General features: G+C 44.5%; 1 protein-coding gene across 2 annotated transcripts in view; it reads left to right on the plus strand.

The window, feature by feature from the left end:
- Nucleotides 1-2,730: 2,730 nt before the first annotated feature.
- Nucleotides 2,731-19,234, plus strand: part of CACNB4 (calcium voltage-gated channel auxiliary subunit beta 4) — a 276,636-nt gene continuing 260,132 nt past the window's right edge. Inside the window, exons 1-2 of one of the 2 annotated variants that reach the window (XM_042243867.2) lie at nucleotides 2,731-3,089; nucleotides 3,578-3,661. In XM_042243867.2, coding sequence (XP_042099801.1) covers nucleotides 3,030-3,089; nucleotides 3,578-3,661 — 144 coding nt within the window. In that variant the 5' untranslated portion in view covers nucleotides 2,731-3,029. Of the gene's footprint in view, nucleotides 3,090-3,249; nucleotides 3,351-3,577; nucleotides 3,662-19,234 lie in introns of those variants that run through there. The other variant, XM_042243864.1, reaches the window with a different exon arrangement.

The raw sequence follows: 19,234 nt of genomic DNA on the forward strand, positions 1-19,234 counted from the left end.
GTAGTGAGGGGCAGCAAGCCTGGGTCTCCTGGCTTGTCTCTCCAGGAGCAGTTGGGTCCTCAGTATTCTCTGTGGCACTGTGTCCCAGGCAGAGCCCCCATCCCACAAGTGGGGGCTGGGCTAAAGAAAGGAGCCCCCACCTCTGCTGTATTTGAGGGGAACTTAGCCTCAGCAACAGGTGGCCGCTGCAGGATGATAAATGGCCTGTCCCTCCCAGGAAAATAACCCTCCAGCTGGGAGCTGAAGGGAGAGGGAGCCCTGTATTCCCAGCAGCATCAGGTAGCCAGTTTCCCTCTTGCTCAATCAGATGAAGGTGGTGGGGGGTGAGGGTGGGGAGAACAAGTCTTGGTTCAAATACCACAAGCTCACTTTTCTTACTGAGTTTTAGTAAATTTTCCTGAATGAATGTTTTTTCAGTGGCTGCATACCCTTCTCTGGACCATTTCCACAGATTAAAGAATTTTTTAGAAACTATTTTCACCAGTTTTGCTGTGAGGTAGGTAAAGAGAACTCTTCAATGTCATGCCACTGTAGATTCTTTTTTGATAACTCAGTGTCATAAGACTGTAGGCAGTAGAAAGCCAGAAAACTCAAATCCCAGTGCCCACATAATAATTCACTCTGTAAGTATTGATTAAGTATCAACTATGAAAATGGCTGAGAACTTAAAATGGATTGAGTTGACGGTAACTAAAGCAAGGGGTTCTGCATTGGCAGACATACCATTATCCATATACTTTATGGAATATCTATTAATATAACATGTGAGATATAAGAATGGAAGATAAAAAGCTAAAAATCTATTTTAGGAATTAGATTTTCACAAAAAGAGAACACGTAAACCAAGGCAGCCTGCACTAAGTGCCCAGAGAATAAATGCTCCAGTTTTTCAGGGCATGGTCAGGGAAGATTTCTGTGGAAGGAGAGTGTGTTGAACCAGGCTTGGAAGCAGGGTAGGATGCAGGCGGGTGGGACTGGGGGCAGGACACATTTCAGGCAGAGGTGCTGAAGAGGGATTGTATTTGGTGTGTTTGAGCAATGAGCAGACCTTTCTGCTTGCTGTTCAGTGATCAAGTTGGAGAAAAGTGGTAGTGACCAAAGCAGGAGATTGGTTGTTGGGCCAAGGAGTTTGGACTCTGTCTTGTGGGCTGCTGAGAGCAATGAGCGCCATCAACTACAAACTGACACTTGCCATCTACCTCTATAAGGGTTAAAGCATGTGCTGCTGACCTTCAGCAGCCTCTGAAAGGAGTTCAGGTGGAGCCCAGAAATGAGGCACTCTGTGCTCTGGATGGGGTGGGGGAACTGGCAGGACAGATCTTCAGATAGGTATTTTGAGGATCTCATTTTATAGGTCCAATTGTTATGCCTCCTCATATCTAGAAAAGCACTAAAATCCTTCATGGTGATGATTGTTTCTCATCACTGGCAAAAAGCTTCATGAGATAGCAGAAACCTGTGCATGTGCTTGATTATATGTATTTCCTCCTTTGCCAGAATCAGGCGTATACTGACCTTCACCCCTGCCTCTTTGGAGCAGTCTCTCAGAGCTACTTGAGGCACCATTTCCCAGGCTGCAGTCCTCATTTTGCCCCAAATAAAACGGCATGTAACTCACATTGTACATTTTTTTTGAAGTCAGCAGTGCTTTTTAGAAAAGAGTGAGTTGAGTAAAGAGATTTTAGGAAAATGGTTTTGCCTGTAGTGTTTAGATAGAATGAAGTGTGTGGGTATGTGTGTGTGCAGGTGTATGCTTAGAGGAAGGCTGGAGGCAAGGAGACTAATTATTATACTCTTACAAAGAACTGAAGGTCTGGATTAAGTGAAGGGGGTGGGAATGGAAAGAAAGTGTCTGGTGTATGGTAAAACTATCAGGACCTCAATAAGGCCAACTAATTGTTAAAAGAGACAGGCAGTTTCCCTCAAAAAATACTAGAACCCAAGGTGATAGGGGCTGATGTAGTAATTTAAGATACCATGCAAATTTTATTCATGGATTTCTCTTGCAGTAACTATTTACAATTAAACAGGGTCTCTTTATTTTTGAATTCGCATGTTTCTCTTCCTGCTTGTTACTTCAAGTCCTCCTCCCCACAATTCGCTTTTATTTGTTCTCCAGTTAATCTCTAGTATGTTTTTGCAGGAGGAAATTTAGGGTTGCAACAACGCCAAAGATGTATGATTTCAAAGATGAGTTCTCTCCCTTGAAGACAGATATCCGCCTAGAAAGGGAAGGCACGTGGCCAACTCTTGCCTTTCAGCACGTCTATGTGACCTTCAAAACTCCTTAGGACACGCCGGTTTGCTGCGGGCTGCACCCCGGTCAGACTCAGGTTGGCAGAATCTCCCGGGGCTGCCGGGTGTGCATGGCTTGCGGTTTTGAAGCTAGAGTTCACAGAACAATACAAAGACTCGGACAAAAAGCCAAACCACAGAACCCCATGCCTTACCACAATGGGCTGATGGGTGAAGTCGCGGAAGAAAGGTTCTGCTCTTGCCCTTTTAAAATTCCAGTGCAGCAAACACACACCCGCGTGCGCGCACACACACACACACGCATACACGCCGAATTGGCTTTTCCCACTCCCTGCCACTCTGCACCAGTGTCCTTCCCCGAGTCCTGATTCATGAACCGTGCCACCTTTGTCTCATTTTAAACTGTGCAGACTATTTTCATCCTCCCACCCCCCTCCTAGGTTCCCCCTCTCCCTTCCTCCACTGGAAAGCTCTGATGTAAGGCGCTCGCTAGGTGGGAGAGCGCTTCTCCATCGCCTCGGGTCGGCGAGATCCCGAGAAGCCCCCCTCCGCGGGACCTCCGCCGGCGGGGGCCGCTGCCTGGAGGTCCGCTGCTGGCGCGAGGGTGAGCGCCTCGAACCCTTTAAGGTGTCTCCGCGCTCGCAGGAGCCGGCGCGGGTCCCGAAGCGGGTGGGGAAGTCCTGCCGCCCTCCCCCGCCTCCAGCTTGCAAGCGTCCGGGGGGCCCAGCCGTCCTCCGCCCGCCGAGCACGGGCGGGCCATGCGGCTGTGAACCATGTCCTCCTCCTACGCCAAGAACGGGAGCGCCGACCGGCCGCGCTCCCCAACCTCGCAGGTACCGCCCCCTCCTCCCCTTCCTCGCCCCGCCTTCGCGCCGGGCGAGCGGGGCCCGGGTCCTGGGAGTCAGCGGCCCCGCTCCCCCACCCCTGCGCGCCGTCCCTGTCTCCTCCCGCCCTCTTCTTTCTCCTCCTCCTGCTCCTGCTCCTTCTCACCTCGTCAGGTCTCTGCGCTCCCGCTCCGGAGTCCGCAGCCTTCCCCAGCCCATGCCGCCGGGGACTCGGACCCCGCACCCTGAGAGTCTTTGTTAATGGATGTGGTGGGTGCTCGCGGGCGGCTCTTCCCGGGCATCTTTTCAGTCGTCGAGGCTTAAGTGGGTGGGTGGGATGGAGGCTGTATGTGGGGACCGTGGAGGAGACGTGGGTGCGGGCTCTGGGGAGCCCCCGGGGAGCAGGTCCCGAGGCGGACTCTAGCCTGGGGTGGTCGCCCGGCTCCCCACTGCCGCGCCCTCATGCGCTTCTCTCCGACCCCGTGTGTCGAGTGCAGGTGGCCCGAGGCACCACGACCCGGAGGAGCAGGTTGAAAAGATCCGATGGCAGCACCACTTCGACCAGCTTCATCCTCAGACAGGTAGGAGGCGGGCGCGGGGGGCGGTGGGGGTGGTGTTCCGGAGCTGAGCGCAGCCCCCTCGTGCGGGCGCGGCGGGCGGGGTCCCCGCGCGCCCCTTCCCTCCCTCGGCGTGCCCTGCGGCTGGTCCTTCTCCTTCCGTCCCGGCTCCCAAGTCTTAGGGTCCCGGGAAGTTGGTACGTGTGGACGCGAGCCAGCTGGGACCTAGTTGAATTTAAGAGTGGAAGTATTTCTTTTTGCACCTTCGTCGCGCGAGGAAACCTTCTTAAGGCGTGTGACTTGACTTGACCAGAGCCCCGGGCGCCGGACAACTGCTTAGATTCGGCTGTTAGAAGCTCTTCTGTTTTGCCCTATTTTGAATACTCTCCTTTGTCATCTCCTAGCTCTGGTCCAAAGGAAAGACACTTTGAGCAGAAAGTTTGGTCTCGCTTTGGGACCTATTCTTTGGTTCGCTCGGTTAGGGAAAGACTGCCGGATCTGTTTAAATCTAAGTAAGCGAAGACCTACACTCAGTTTCTGGGGTCTGGGTGCTGCCACACTTAATGTTTGTTTTCTTAGTGATTGTTCTCTTCTGCGTGGTTCTAGTGCGCGTTGAGTGTGATAAAGATCACTGGTTCCACCGAATGCTGAAGTGCCTTTTAGCTTGACACAGGAAGTTGGTTCTTAATTTCGTACTGTCTATGGGCTACAGAGAAACCACTCCTTCATAGCTACTGGGTGCTAGAGAGATCATGCGAAAAGGAATCACCTTGATTTCTCTTTGGAAGAGAAGCTATCGAGGTGTGTGAGTTCAGGGTACCCTGGGAGGACCGTGGTCACTGCACCAAGGCTCCGCTGTGGGCTGCTGGAATGACCTTGGGAAGTTCTTTTCCCTCTAGGTAACTCAGATCATCGTGTACTGTGTTTTTAACCTATGATGGCAGCTGCATTATGTTTCTTTAGTGATTATCCTCAATTTAAACAGATTACCCCTGAGGAATGGGCATTAGACTCAAAATTGGACTCAGACCTCTCCTAAAAAGTCCATAAAGCGTATTTACATAGTATTTATTACACAGGCATTCATTTTCTTCAGGGACAGAAATTACTGCAACTACTCTTTCATTCAGTGAGTACTAAGTGTGTGCATTATTAAAATAAGTATATTTTGGATTCTGAATTCAAAAAATGTATTCTATCCTTTTTGCAGTGTTTAGATTATTTACATATTTAATAAAGCAAACATTCTTCTTTTACAAAAATTGACTTATGTGACTGAGATCTTGTTTATGTTTATTTTGTAGATGCCTATTTTTGGTAGTGTTTTATTACTATAGATTCTTAGAAATACTAATTATACACCAGTATATTCCATGAGGCATTTGACTGACACTTTTGAATTTATCTATACCATCACTTCAGTAATGTTTTATTCATCCAAGCACAATCAATATTCTTTGTAATATATTAATCTTATTCTTTCCTCAAGTTAAATAATAAGTGAGATAAGGCGTGTATAAGTTCTTGTTAAATGTGCTGGTGTGTGTCGGCTTAAAAATGTAAAAAGTATTCATGCTGAATAATTTTGGGAGTAATTTAAACTGTCACAGATTTGGGGAACAAATATATTTCATAAGTCTTTCTGAAACTAGGCTAGGATATGTTGGTTTACTAAGATGATCTAATTTAAATTTGGACATTTTGTTGTAATGATATTATTAACATATACACAGTCTTACTAACTTTTCTGCACAGAAATAATACATAATTGTTATGAGGACTTACAGCTCAGTGAGCATCCTATATCTGATCTTCTTTAAATGTCATAATATAGACTTCTGTAATGACAATGATAAAACAACTGAGGAATTTTAATTTATTTGACAAGAGATGAAAAATGATTCCAAATGGAACTTTAACACTGTATTTTGAAATTAAATTTAACAGTTTTCACCCAAATGCCAAAAAAAAAAAAAAAAATTGTTTAAAAAAAGACCAGCAGCTGTTTAATGTTACTAGAGACTTATTATTTGTAGAATGACCAGTGATTTACTGTTTTTGAATTCTTGATGTATTTCACAATCTGTGTGATGCCTTTGCACAAGAAGATAGTGAAGATATCAGTAAAAACAGTGCTGCTCATTTCTCTGCCATATAATCTGCAAAGATATGGGGGTAAAGGTTTCACTTATTTTTTTAAAAAATGTATTGAATCAGAGAGGAACATCCGGGCTGGTGGTGAAGAATAGAGGACAGTTGGCAAACTCATCAAATAGAACAGTGTTTATTGTTTGAGCTGGTAAAAAAATCTCAGTGTTCATGTGTATATGTGCACAGATGTATGTATGTGCACACACAAACACATGCACACATGTGACCTGGCCTGAAAATGAACAGACTAAGACAGCCTGTTTCTCCCCCTGAGGACTGCTCACAAAACCCTTCAGGCATCTCTGACCTTGTTTGCTGATCTGCTAGATTGTTGCCCTCCACAGTTTAGGAGCGATGGAGGTTTTGGGATGAATCCAGGGAGCAACTAAATGATTTCTTTGAGGAAAGGTGAGAAGGTTAAGTATTTCCTCACTGAAAAAAGAAAGAACTAGGGGTGACCCGGTAGTGATCCTCAAAGGGTACAGGAAGACTGTCCTTTGGACATGTGGTGGGCTGTTCTGTCTTCATGGAGGCTGAACTCAACAATTGGCTACAATTAGAAAGGAAGGATACTTTATAGCAAGACTTTCCAAAGAATGTTGATATCCTTGAGATGGCTTTCCAAGAAAGGCTGTAGAATTTTCTCTCAGGAGATCACTTTTGACAGGCCATTTATGAATGGATTATTTATTCATGCTTTAAATTTTTAGGAAGCACTCACTAAACATTCGATATGTACCTTTCCCTGCACTAGATACTGTGGGATAGGAATGAAAAGATGAATGAGACACAGCCCCTGTACCTAAAGGATTTTCTGATATAGTTACAGAGACATAGATGCATACAATTAATATGGTGAGATGGAGCAAGGAATTAGGGTGTCTGCAGAATGCCCATGTGTGTGAGTATATGAGATACCATGGGTATCACAGCACATACAGGTTGTGTGGCAGAGTGCTCCAGGTTACCCTCACTGGGGTTACTCCCAGTGTTTTCCTCCTCTGAGGTTCAAAGGAAAATCTGATCAGAGTGGCTTGTTGACTTCTCCTTAAGACTGCCCTTATGAGAACTGCAGAGGCATGTAAGACCTGGATCCTACCAGCTTCCAGCCTCATCCTAGGCCACCATCTTAGTTCTGGAAACAGATCTTGAACATACCACTCTCCCTCATGCCACAGGCCCTATGCACATGTGAAGTTCTCTGTGTGGAGGCTCTCCCCTCTGCCTAGCTGGTTTTTTAATCTTCCTTGAAACCTAACTTTAGTTTTCACTTCTTTTTCTAATCTCCTTAATAAGGGCAGTTCCTTAACCAAGTACCCAGAGTGCACTGTGCTAGTTCTCAATAGTACCATGGCTGTTTATTTACCTATTTAACATGTCATTACATGTTTTATTAATGTCCGTTTCCCCATCCAGATAACAGATTCCACTGGGGCAGGGACGTGTCTGCATTTGGTCTCCATTTTCTCCTCAGCATTTAGCATAGTAGGTGTTCAATAAATATGTGAAAGAAGCACTGGTTATAGACACATCTCTCTGATTTGAAAGAATGAAGGGGTAGATGGAATGACGGAAGACTGTCTTGATATATTTTAGGCATGAGGTTCTGCTCCAGTATTAAACTCCTCTTTATTTAATGGCGGAGAAATTGCCTCCTAACTGCTATCCCAAATTTAGTAACTTAAAAAAAACAACATTAAAAAAAATTTTTTTTTTCTGTGTACTAAGCGGACACACTTCTTCTTTGTGTGATGTTATCTGGGTACTGAGAAGGCTGAATGGTCTGAAGTATCCTTACATGTGTGGTTGGTGGTTGGTGCTGGCTGCTGGCTGAGAACTCGAGTGGAGTTTTTGGCAGAGGTTCGCTTTCCATCCACTGGAACCTGTCAGCGTGGTTGCTTAAGTTTCTTCACAACATGATATCTGGGTTCCAAGCAGGAGCATCCCAAGAAGTAAAGGCTGAAGCTGTAGACTTCATGGTGGTAGTTTAGACACTCAGTTGTGTCCAACTCTTGCAACCGCATGGACTGTAGCCCGCCAGGCTCCTCTGTCCATAGGATTCTCCAGGCAAGAATACTGGAGTGGGTTGCCATTTCCTTCTCAAGAGGATTTTCCTAACCCAGGAATCAAACCCGGGTCTCCTGCATTGCAGGTAGATTCTTTACTGACTTAGTTAGGAGGGAAGCCCATGTAGCTGTGTAGACTGTAGACTTTGTAGTAGCTATGTAGCCCTGTAGCCATAGTTCCTGGAGAAGGCAATGGCACCCCACTCCAGTACTCTTGCCTGGAAAATACCATGGGTGGAGGAGCCTGGTGGGTTACAGTCCATAGGGTCGCTAAGAGTCAGACACGACTGAGCGACTTCCCTTTCACTTTTCACTTTCATGTGTTGGAGAAGGAAATGGCAACCCACTCCAGTGTTCCTGCCTGGAGAATCCCAGGGGCGGGGGAGCCTGGTGGGCTGCCGTCTATGGGGTCACACAGAGTCAGACACGACTGAAGCAACTTAGCAGCAGCAGCAGCCGTAGTAGTTATGTAGCTATGTAGCCATGTAGACTTCATGCTGCTGCTGCTGCTGCTGCTAAGTCACTTCAGTCGTGTCCAACTCTGTGCGACCCCATAGACGGCAGCCTACCAGGCTCCCCCACCCCTGGGATTCTCCAGGCAGGAACACTGTTGTGGGTTGCCATTTCCTTCTCCAACGCATGAAAGTGAAAAGTGAAAGTGAAGTCGCTCAGTCGTGTCCGACTCTTAGCGACCCCATGGACTGTAGCCCACCAGGCTCCTCCACCCATGGGATTTTCCACGCAAGAGTACTGGAGTGGGGTGCCTTCACCTTCTCCAGTAGACTTCATAGTTGATATCAAAAGCTACGTGACTTCACTTCTGTTACAATTGCTAAGTAAAAACAACTCAAAGGGACAGCCAGTTTCAAAGGGAAGGAAGATAAACCCTCTTTTGATGGGGTGCAGCAAGGTCACCTTACAAAGGAGCAGATAGAATGGAAGATATTGTTGCAGCCATCTTTGGGACAATCTACTTTCAAGCAAGGTTCCTTCTGTGTTTTTTTTAGATATGCTAATCGGATGATCATTACAATGATTCAGTGAACCCACATTATATGTAGAGATCTAAAACGCATTCAGATACTAAGCTGATACTATAATAAAGCAAGTTGGCAAAAATATTCTTTGGGTTCTAATTTGAGCACCGGTTATAGACACATTTCTCTGATGAAATGCAAATTCATCAACAGAAGGTATATGCTTTGTGCATAGCTCTAAGAATAATCATATGCTTGAAGTCATGCGTATGTGCAAAATTTATCCATAAGCTTAGAATCACAGAATTTTAGAACAGGAAGAGATTGTGGAGGGAAAGTACTTTGATTCCCCATTTTCAGATGAATGAAATACAGACCAGAGGAGATAAGGCCTTACCAAGGTCACACCAATAGATAGTAGCAGAACTGAGACAGGAGACCCCAGCTCAGATTCTATAGTTTCCCCACCACAGTACACTTCATCCCTGAATAATCAAGCCAGGTACACAGACACACGTGGATATGGACACATGAAAAAACTTACTCCTCTTAGATCCTAGAAATATTCCTAGTTTATATGGTTACTATGAAGAGCAAAGCAAACCCTGGAGATTCTGGAGACTCTAGTTTTTCCCGGTTTTATCATGGGATGGAATTTTTGTTTGCATGGTTTATGGTTCACAGAGTTTTGTTAGTTTCTTTACTTACTAACGTTCTAGTCATTTTAGTAGCCAGTCTAACCAGAAAACAAAACAAAACTCAAAGGACTTGAAAGTTAGAGACAGGATTGAACAGGTGAGGCAAGAGCTTAGAAGCTAAACTTAGAGGTTAGCAACATCCGGAAGCCACTATCACCTCCAGGCTAGAAGGACAAGGGGAGGATGTTGCGCTGGAACCCAGGGGCCAGAGTCACCTGGTGGATGCTGGAACTGCTGGGGTACTGTTCACACGAGCAAGAGACATGGAGGGGATACAGCCAGAGAAGCCATCTGAGGTGGAGAAAGTGTGGAGAAACACTCTGGCTTCTTCATTTTTTCTGCTCCCCACTCCGCCCCTGCCCAATGTGTCACTGGCTAGGCTGGACACCAGCTGACACAAGAGACTGGGAAACTGCCTGCAGGCCGTGGCCCCCCTGAGACAGAAAGCAGAGCAGAAAAAGGAGAGGATGACTCGGAGCAAAACAGGCCAGGACTGGCGCAACCATTACTGTATTTTAGCCGCATGGAAGATACTAGTGAATCATTTTCACCAGCCAAATCAGAAGTTCTTCCTTGCGCTGGAAGTAGACTGTCCTTGCTGAACGGTATAATCCAGTGACAGGGAACTTTGAGGGAAAGTTTATACCTCTTTCCTTTGTGAATTTTATCTGGAATGCACCTTCTGAAATTGAGACCTGATAGAGCAAAAAAGAACTCTGCCTCTGGTGGCAAATAGTGCTTCATTCTGGCTCTTGGGCTTGAATAAATGGAACTGAATTTATGAAGCTTCTGATTGAGAAATCTAATTACTGGACAGCTAACCAGTTAAGCTTGCTTTTCTCCAGTTAAATTTGCTTTTCTATGAGTTTCTGTTCTTGACACAGTGAGTTCCCTAAATCTCATTTTTGTAGAATAAAGAACTATTTACCCTTCAGTTTATGTTGATAAGATTTTATTGAAGCTTACATAAATTCTGATTCACATTTTAATCCTTCTAGAAAATTATAGGATGCTGCATGGAAACTTACACTGAAAATGACCTTGGCTTCACTGTGACTCTCTCCCTGTAATTACTCCACATGCTGTCTTAGACAATGTCGTCCCTGGGAATCAAGGGGCAGAGACAGTTCCTTCATCAAGGGAAGAGGCAAGGGCAGCATGGAAAAGAATGTAGTTTTGTTCAACCATGTTATAGAGCTGGTTGCAAAAATCAGTCTCTTGGCCCCTGATGAGTCTGCCAACTCAGTGGGCTCAGCTGGGCCCAGCACATAGAGTTCTGACCCATCTTTTCTGGTTTAGGCTGTGACCTTGTCCAAGGTCATCATTGTCCTTCAAGTTTAGCCCTTTCTTGGTCTCCTTTCTGTGGCTTGGACTCAGAAGGAAGCATAGGCCTGAACCAGTGTGACTGGGCTTGTACCTCACTCAGATTCACTGAACCTCAGGAAATGGCCACAGACTTGTGGGAACCGGACAGGCAGCCCCATCCCATGCTCGGTCATGGCAGAGTGCTTACTAAAACAGCACCACCCTCACTGCCTGCTCGCCCTTCTCAGCAGGAGTGTGTGTGTGTGAGAGAGAATCTTCTGAGTCCCTGTCTGTGTAGGCAGAGCCTCTGGACGTCGTTTACTCCCTTTGAGCCCAGGTATGGCGCTAGTATTTCTTTAGCGAGCCGTGCAGAGTATTTCCTTACCGTCCCCAATCACACATCACATGTTCTCTAGATAACACCTCTGCAGATTTGAACCCATCAAGTTGATCAGACGAGCTAGGCTGTCCTCCCCCAAGCACCCCCATAAAGCCTCATCCTCATGTAAGAGGTGGATATGGTCCTGCGTTCACACAGTTTCGTGCCCTCTTTCTTCCTGAGCCAGGAAAACGCAGAAGCACTCTTCGTTCTTCAAGAGTCGAAGTTATGAACTTGACTACAGACTACGCATCAGGAATTCTACATGGATTTAACTATGTGAACTCAGGCAGGAAGAGGGGGAGGGCTAGAACTAGAAGCCTGAATTCATGAAGAGGCTAAATTATAGATTCAATTTTAAGGGAATGGTTTTACTGCTTTCAAGTAACAGTAATGACAAGCTGTGTGCTTCCGCAGCCTGCATTCAGAAAGCGAGAAGGCTGATGAATTACCAACACCTGGCATGAATATAGACGGTGCTTTGAAATTCCTTGAAGATGGTTTTCATTTCAGCTAGAACAACATGTGCCTCTGTAAACTTTCCTACTTTCTTTACTCTGTCCTTATGACACCCATAAACAGAGCAGAGGTAATTACTTGAATCAGAAGGGATGGTGTAAAGCGTGTTGCTTTATGTACTGAAAGTGTTAGGTGGGGCTGTAAAAATGAGGGACACTCACTAAATCTTTCTGATCATTTCCTTGTAATCACTTGAAAGACAAAGTATGCCTATTTTATTTCTCATTTTGTGTTCTTTTCTGTTGGTGGAGGTATCTTTCTCTGGGGCTGCAATTTAAATTGCTGGAGCAGTTTTGAGATGAAATATTTTGTAAACAAACTTGAAAAGAATCTGCATTTTTTTTTTCTAGGTTGTCAGAATTACTAGAAAGGGTAAGCTTTTGTACTCTTCACTGTGTCTGAATATTATGATATTCTTTTTTAACTCCTAGGGAAAATCTTTTTGCAATTTCTTCTTTAATGCAGGAAGGACCAGCAGTAATGGAAATGCATAATAACTCATGTAGATGAGTTTATTATCCTGTCCCACTTCATTCTCCAGTGGCCCAGTGCTAGGATAACTCAAAGGCTGATTATAAAACCCTCACTGTTAAGGTTGGAGTGCTTTGTGGTCATGGCTTAATTATTTGGCCTCTTTGCGTGTGTGTGTGTGTGTGTAGAACAGAAAGAAGAAAGTAATCTTTCAGGATTCAAAGGCTGTATTCTGTTATCACCATAATCTAATTTTAGAACATTTTCATCACCATGGAATCAAATCTTGCACCCATTAGGTCATTCTCCAACCTCCTTCCTACCCCTAGCCCCAGCTCTTTGTGGTCTTGTTGAGTTGATAAGTCATGTCTGACTCTTTAGTGACCCCATGGACTGTAACCCGCCAGGCTTCTCTGTCCATGGGGATTCTCCAGGCAAGCATACTAGAGTGGGTTGCCGTTTCCTCCTCCAGGGGATCTTGCTGACCCAGGGATCAAGCCCAGGTCTTCTGCAATGGCAGGCAGATTGTTTACCACTGAGCCCCCAGGGAAGCAGTCACTAGTCTGCTCTCTGTGTCTATAGATCTGCCTGTTTTGAACATTTCATTCCAGGTTACATTCATGTAACTGGAATATGTGATCTTTTGGGACTGGTTTTGGATTATTCCATTAACATACTCTCAACACCAGCCTGAAGGTTTTCCAGTCATAGCTGCTGGTCTAAGTGTGCAAACATTTGCTTGCCTGTGGAAAGGACTTGCCTTTTCTTAATCCTAGATCCAGACAGCATTTTAAGTTGTGGTGGTAAATGGGGTGGATGATTTGGTTCATTTTAGAGCCGCAGTGTCAGGTTATAAAGCTGAATTTGTGGGACAGGGTAAAACTGTTTGACCTGCATGAACATCATATCCCTGACCTTGGCCTTCTTGTCATCAGGATTAAACAAAACTGAGTACCTCCCATCTATAGAAGGGATTTATGTAATAGAATGAGATCGACAGGACTAAAGAAAAGTGTCTGAGCAATGTAAGTGGGCATTGCCATCATTTTCAATAATTTTTAGTAATAGAAATGCCTTATATCTTATAATTCAAAATACTTCTTTTATTTTATCTACCTGTTCATAATAACTCAGCTCTCGTAAATTATATTTCTTCCGTGAGAGACACAATTAATGAGAAAGCAGAGTGCTTGAGTCCCAAGCTAAGTACAATATTTATGGGAATTATTGGGTGTATAAAACTGTACTTTCTGTGTGGCAGGTGCTGCTCAATTATATTTGAGCACTTCCCTGGGGGACAAAAGTCAATTATCAACACAGTCGTGTGGGCGAGAAATAGGTCAGCTGCAAACATTCTCTGCTAATTTCAGAGAGCTTGAGGGGTGATTTCGATTGGGGGATTTTTTTTTTTTTGAATCTTTTGGTCTCAGTATTGTAGGAAGACTTTCTGGTTAGGGAAGACTCAGTTTTTCATTTGGGTGTCTTATGCAGTTACTTTACTATGAATACGTCTTTTGATCATGTAAAATGAAGATTAAATAAAATATCTTCTAGAAAATTGTCAAATTTACATTGTAGGAGTAATGTGTACCATGGATATTATTATTATTACTATTTTTTGTACATTAGTAGAAATGCTCAGGGTTTAAACTCACCTGATAAAAATGCAAATTTCATATTTCCAAGTATTTTGTTTAGTATTTCTACATAGAAAGAATAAAAATGGTTAATTGTAAAAAAAAAGACATTGGTGTTTTTTTTAAAAATTATGTTTATATTTTTATTGTGGAAAAATACACATAACTTTACCATTGTAACCACTTTTAAAGGCATAATTCAGTGACGTTAAGTCCATTCACTAGAGCTGTTTTTAAATGAATGTGGCAGGTTATTTTAAAAGTGCAGACCAGGTAAAACTTAATATAACCTACTTTGAAATACACTAAAAATGTCCACCATTGTCCAGGCCTCCAAATACAACTGTGGCCTTATTTGGAGCAGCAGCAGCAGCAGCAGGAAACGTGCCCTAGAGTGCATCACCGTGCAGTGGGGACCCCAGCTGAGCAGAACCAGGGGGCGCAGAACCAGGCAGGGTGTGGGAAGGTGGGTGGGAATAGATTGGGGCTCTGGCCCAGGGTACCTGTTTTCTCCTTCTTCCGCTGTCTGAGATCCGATGAGTTTCTAGATAATTTGGGTTAACGAGCAGTCTATTTTAAAATTGTGAGCCTTCCCAGGAGTCTTCAGGGGTTGTCATCACTTGTCCCGTGATCGTGATCATGGTTTGACTTACTGCCTGCAGGTAAGCGCGTTTCATCCTGTTACCCAGCAAGGCAGACGGCTCCCCACAAAGATCCCAGTCTCCCTGGAGCCATGTGTCCTTTCCCACCCTTGTCCTCCCTCTACTACGAGCACACCTGCCCAGACAGCACAGTCTCTGCTCTCGTCCCCTCACCCCCTCGGTCGTGCCATCCTTCTCCTGGAAGGAGGTCTCACTGTTTCCACTTAATGATGATCTTGCCATCTGTCAAACCCCTCTAGAACCTTCTCCTCCATGAAGCTCTGTGATACGGCTCCGGGTCTCCTTCTCAGGCACTCCCTGATCCTCTGTTTTGACTGTTCCATATTAAATTCTCTTCTGTGTAAACTGGACGTCCCCATGCCCCACCAGCCTGTGGGTCTATGTGGACATCGTCGCTAACTAATTGTGTGGGGCAAGAAGAAGGAGAGCAGCTGGGAGAGGAAGTCTTGATGTAGAGACATTAGTCATTTCCCTTTTGCTTTTTCACCTTGCCTACCTGTAGACAGAGGACTGCAACACCTCGCCTCCTAATAGCCTGCCCATTATTTCTGAGACCAGGGGGTGCACACAGGTCTATCCCTTATTGACCTTGGCTGCCACAAGCCTTTGAAGGAGATTCCTCCTGCTGGAGGTTGCTTATCTGTGAGGACCCTGCCTCCTTCTTACTAAGATGCTCCTTCTTAGGCAAAATCTCAAAGGTGACAAATAGCACTATACTCTTCAGCTTCTCTGGACAAGCTGTGTTCCAGACTTCCTCATCCCTGGGTCCCACTCTGAACCCTGGGCCCTGGAGTAACACTCGCTGTGCCTTGCATCTCACATGTCCAGCTCTGTGCTTTCAGCCAGCATCTCTCCTTTTGTAGGTTACACTGGGAAACAGGTGTCAATCTGCCTCTGCCCCAGGGCTGTACACAAAACTTGCTTCTAACAGTGACACTCCCACCCAGGCATACGTATTGACCTGCACATATTGATGTAAACAGAGACAAACTTTGAATCTCCTATTCGTCTTATCAACACATGCATATCTAATATATGCGTAATGATTTTTGTAATTTTCTTTATGTTTGTCTTATGAGTTTGAATGGTAGCATGGAATAGGAAAAATAAGAGGAAAGAGGAAGGTTATACTGGGGTCTAAAGCACTTTGGTAGTTAGTTCAGGCCTGGATTGGGTATCAGAAGAGATCTTGGGACAGAAGGAGGGCATTTGGTGCCTAGAGAGAAAAACAGTGGCTGGTGGGAGATGGTTTCAGAAAGGGAAGTGAATGGAGATCACACTTCGTCTTTGTTCTGGAACTGTACCTGTTAGGAATCTTTCAGTTGCAAAGAAACAGAAACTCAGTGCAATTGGCTAAGGTGAAATATAGAATTATTGGCTTATGCCAGTGAAAGGTTCAGGGGTAGTCGTGCTAACATCAGAGGCAGGGCGTGCTTGCTTCAGGTACGGCTGGTTCCAGAAGTTCATGACTTCATCAGGCCCTCTGTTCCCTTTCTCTGAAGTTCTCTCAGCACCGTGTGCTGGCTCAAGCCTTGGTTTGACATCTGTCATGATGGCAGCAGTAGCTACAGTGGTCCCGGGTTTCCCGTTCACCCCCGTTTAGAGGACGAGCTGGCCTCTCTTACGGTAGCTCCAGCAGAGAGGCAAAAGTTCTGTTTGCCTGTTTTTGGAGATACCACCCACCCTCTGAAACGTAATACAGTACGCACACACACTTCTTGGATCTTCTTGGCCTAAAATGGCTCGTAACCAGCACTGTGGCCAGGGAACTCGCCAGTCAGTGGTTGACCACTGCTGGAGGTGAGATTGGGGTCAGCCCACTAAGGCTGAGAATGGGGAGGAGCAGGTCCCTAAGGGAATTTGGGAGCTAGTGGTAGATGAAGGGGAAAATGGACATTGGAGATGTGATTAATCAGACTTACTCGAGGAGGGACTCTCAGGCGGACCCAGGAAAGGTGGTGGGATTTCTTGCTTCTCTTCCTTCTTCTCCTTGTACCACATTTCATCCACTTAGTGGGTTAAATAAGAATCTTTAAAAAAATTGTGTTTAATACATTAACAAAATTTACCATCATAACCATTTTTCAGTGTACAGTTCAGTGATATTAAGCACAGTCACATGACTGTATTATCATCATCACCGTCCATCCTAATTATAATTTTGTAGAGAGTCTAATGTTCTGTTGTAACGTTTCTTAATGAAAAAATATGTACCAAATTTCAAATAACTGACTAAACAGTGAATTTATGGGGCACCGTCCAAGTATTAATACAGAGCGACTACCTGAATTAATATTTCTCAAGGCCTCAGTTTTCCTGTCTGTAAAATGAAGGTTGAGTGGGCTGAACTAGGGGATCTCAAGCTCTAGTGTTACAGAGCTTTGTGCCTGGGTCTGCACGTTTCATGCATCTTGGTAGAAAACACTGTATTCTGTAGTTTTTGTGGAAGTCCAATGACACTTTGCTGCTGAGACAAACTTGTAAATCATGGGGTCATTCAATAACATACTTTATTTGAAAGTGTTGGATGAAGACATTCTTTGTAGAATGTAGCAAAGAGATGATGTGGAGAGACAAGAGGAAAGATAATTTTGGATGGAGTTGGAATTTATGACTCTCTCAGGCGTATGCATCCAGCCTGAAAGGATCTTCAGCAAATAGAGTGGGTTGTCAAGAATGAGACATTTGTGAAATGTGATGAGGTGGTTCGGAGATGTGCATCCTGGAAGCTATTAAGAGGAAGTCCACGGAGGAGTAGTGTAGCTCCTGTTATTACCATAATTACAGCCACCTCAGGAAGAGCACGGCTTGCTAATGGGGCTTTAAATCTATAATAAAGACTAACAGACGCTGTCATATGGAAATTTTGCTGAAGGTGAGTGGAACCACAAGATTGATTCTTAGCATTTGAAAACACTGCATTAGGAGCTTTCAATACCCATCTTCCTGCTTATTCCTACTTTCACAGAGAAAGAGTATTGAGCGTCTGTAGTTCAGCATGGCACCCCATATTTGAATACACAAGGCAGGAATTTCTGTGTTTAAGTAACTCTATTTAATAAATAGACTTTGCTGGATATTTTTATAGAACTTCATGTAATTGAGTCAGGTAAGCTGGTGCATTTGATTGTTTTCCTTTTCATCCCTTTTCCAGTCAGTGGCACATGCTCCTTATTTATTATCTTAAAAATATATTTATATCCTGGCTTGTTCTGGAAATGACTTAAGTTAGCTTGTATGATATCACAAGTGAAGAAAATGAACTGAAGCAAAGATCAAGGCTAAAACCGTATGCCAATGAAATCTGAGTCACTTGTTAGTTGGAGGCCTCCAGTTTGAACTTTCTAGGACCTACTCAGAGAAGAAAGCAAGGTCATTTACAGGATTTACAGTTTCCAAGGGCAAAAGCAAATTTTTTGTTTAGGAGAAGCACAAATACCTCCCACTCTGAGACTAGGAGAAATTGCTCATGGAGTTGAGACTGTGTAAGACAATAAATTAAACCCTGCTGTGATGACCCCTTATCATGATTCTAGAGTCATTTTTTTTTAAATAACATCCTTCACTATATATATAATGTCCCTCATCATGCTGGAGTCCAGTTCAATAAAAGCATTTATGTGGAGCCATTGCTGTATCACCCAGATGTCTATAATTCTCAACCTTGGCTGCATATTAGAATCACCAGGGAAGTTGATAAAAATCCCCATGCTAGGCTGCACTCCAGCCTCATTAAATCAGGATTTCTGGGTATAGGACTCAGGCATCAGTATTTTTCAAATCTCCTCAGCTGATGGATATGGTTTTCTGACTCATGTAATCCAGGTAAGATTTTAGAGCAGTTGTTTTCAACCAGAATGTGTTAGTAAGAATAGGTTAGATAATGCTGCTGTAATAAAACTTTCCCCAAACAACAACAGCTACACCAGCAAAGGCTTATTCTTCACTTACATTCCGTCTCTCTCCTGGGTTACCTGAGGGCTTGCTTGTTCTCACACCAGTGAAGCAGCCACTGTCTGTGGTGGAGCATATGCTGGCTGTCAAAACTGCCTGGGTATGCGCTGAACTGCTGTAACTCTCAAGTCAAAAGATGTCATGTGCATTTGTTTGTCACTTATGAGTCCAGAGTTTGGTGGGCCATTCAGACGGATAGAGGGCTCTCTTCCAAGAGATCAGGGTCCAAGGACCCAGGCTGGTGGGTCAGCTCCGCCATTCTCAGCAGGCAGATTCCATCTTTGGGTCCAGTGTGGCTGCTACCTTTTCCACCATTTCCTAGGCAGATCAAGAGGGAAATAAGAGAAAAAGTACCTTGGGTTTTAAGGGAGTGACCTAGAAGTTAAACATACTTCTTTCGCTCACAACTTATTGGCCTGAACTTTGTCTTGAGGCCACACCTAGCTTCAAAGGATGCTGAGAAATGTGATCTCTAGCTGAGTAGCTGTGTGAGGGCTAAAAATTGCGACAGCTCTATTTCTGGAAAAATAGAGAGAAAGGATATTGGGGACAGCTAAGCAGACTCTGTCTTATCACAATAGTGGTTTTCCAAGTTTGGTTTTACCATAAAAAAATCCTTTTTTTCCTAAGGAAATTGCAGTTGTCATTCTTGGCAGTCAGCATAGTTGGAGATGCTTTGATTGACAGGGGCGCTTGTATCTGGACCACTCTCTCCTCATGCCCCTGCAGCAGTTCTAGAGGCATCTAAGAGGATTCATAAAAATCACTGATGCATATT

This window comes from Ovis aries, chromosome 2 (genome assembly GCF_016772045.2).
Source record: "Ovis aries strain OAR_USU_Benz2616 breed Rambouillet chromosome 2, ARS-UI_Ramb_v3.0, whole genome shotgun sequence".
In the NCBI taxonomy this organism is placed as follows: domain Eukaryota; kingdom Metazoa; phylum Chordata; class Mammalia; order Artiodactyla; family Bovidae; genus Ovis; species Ovis aries.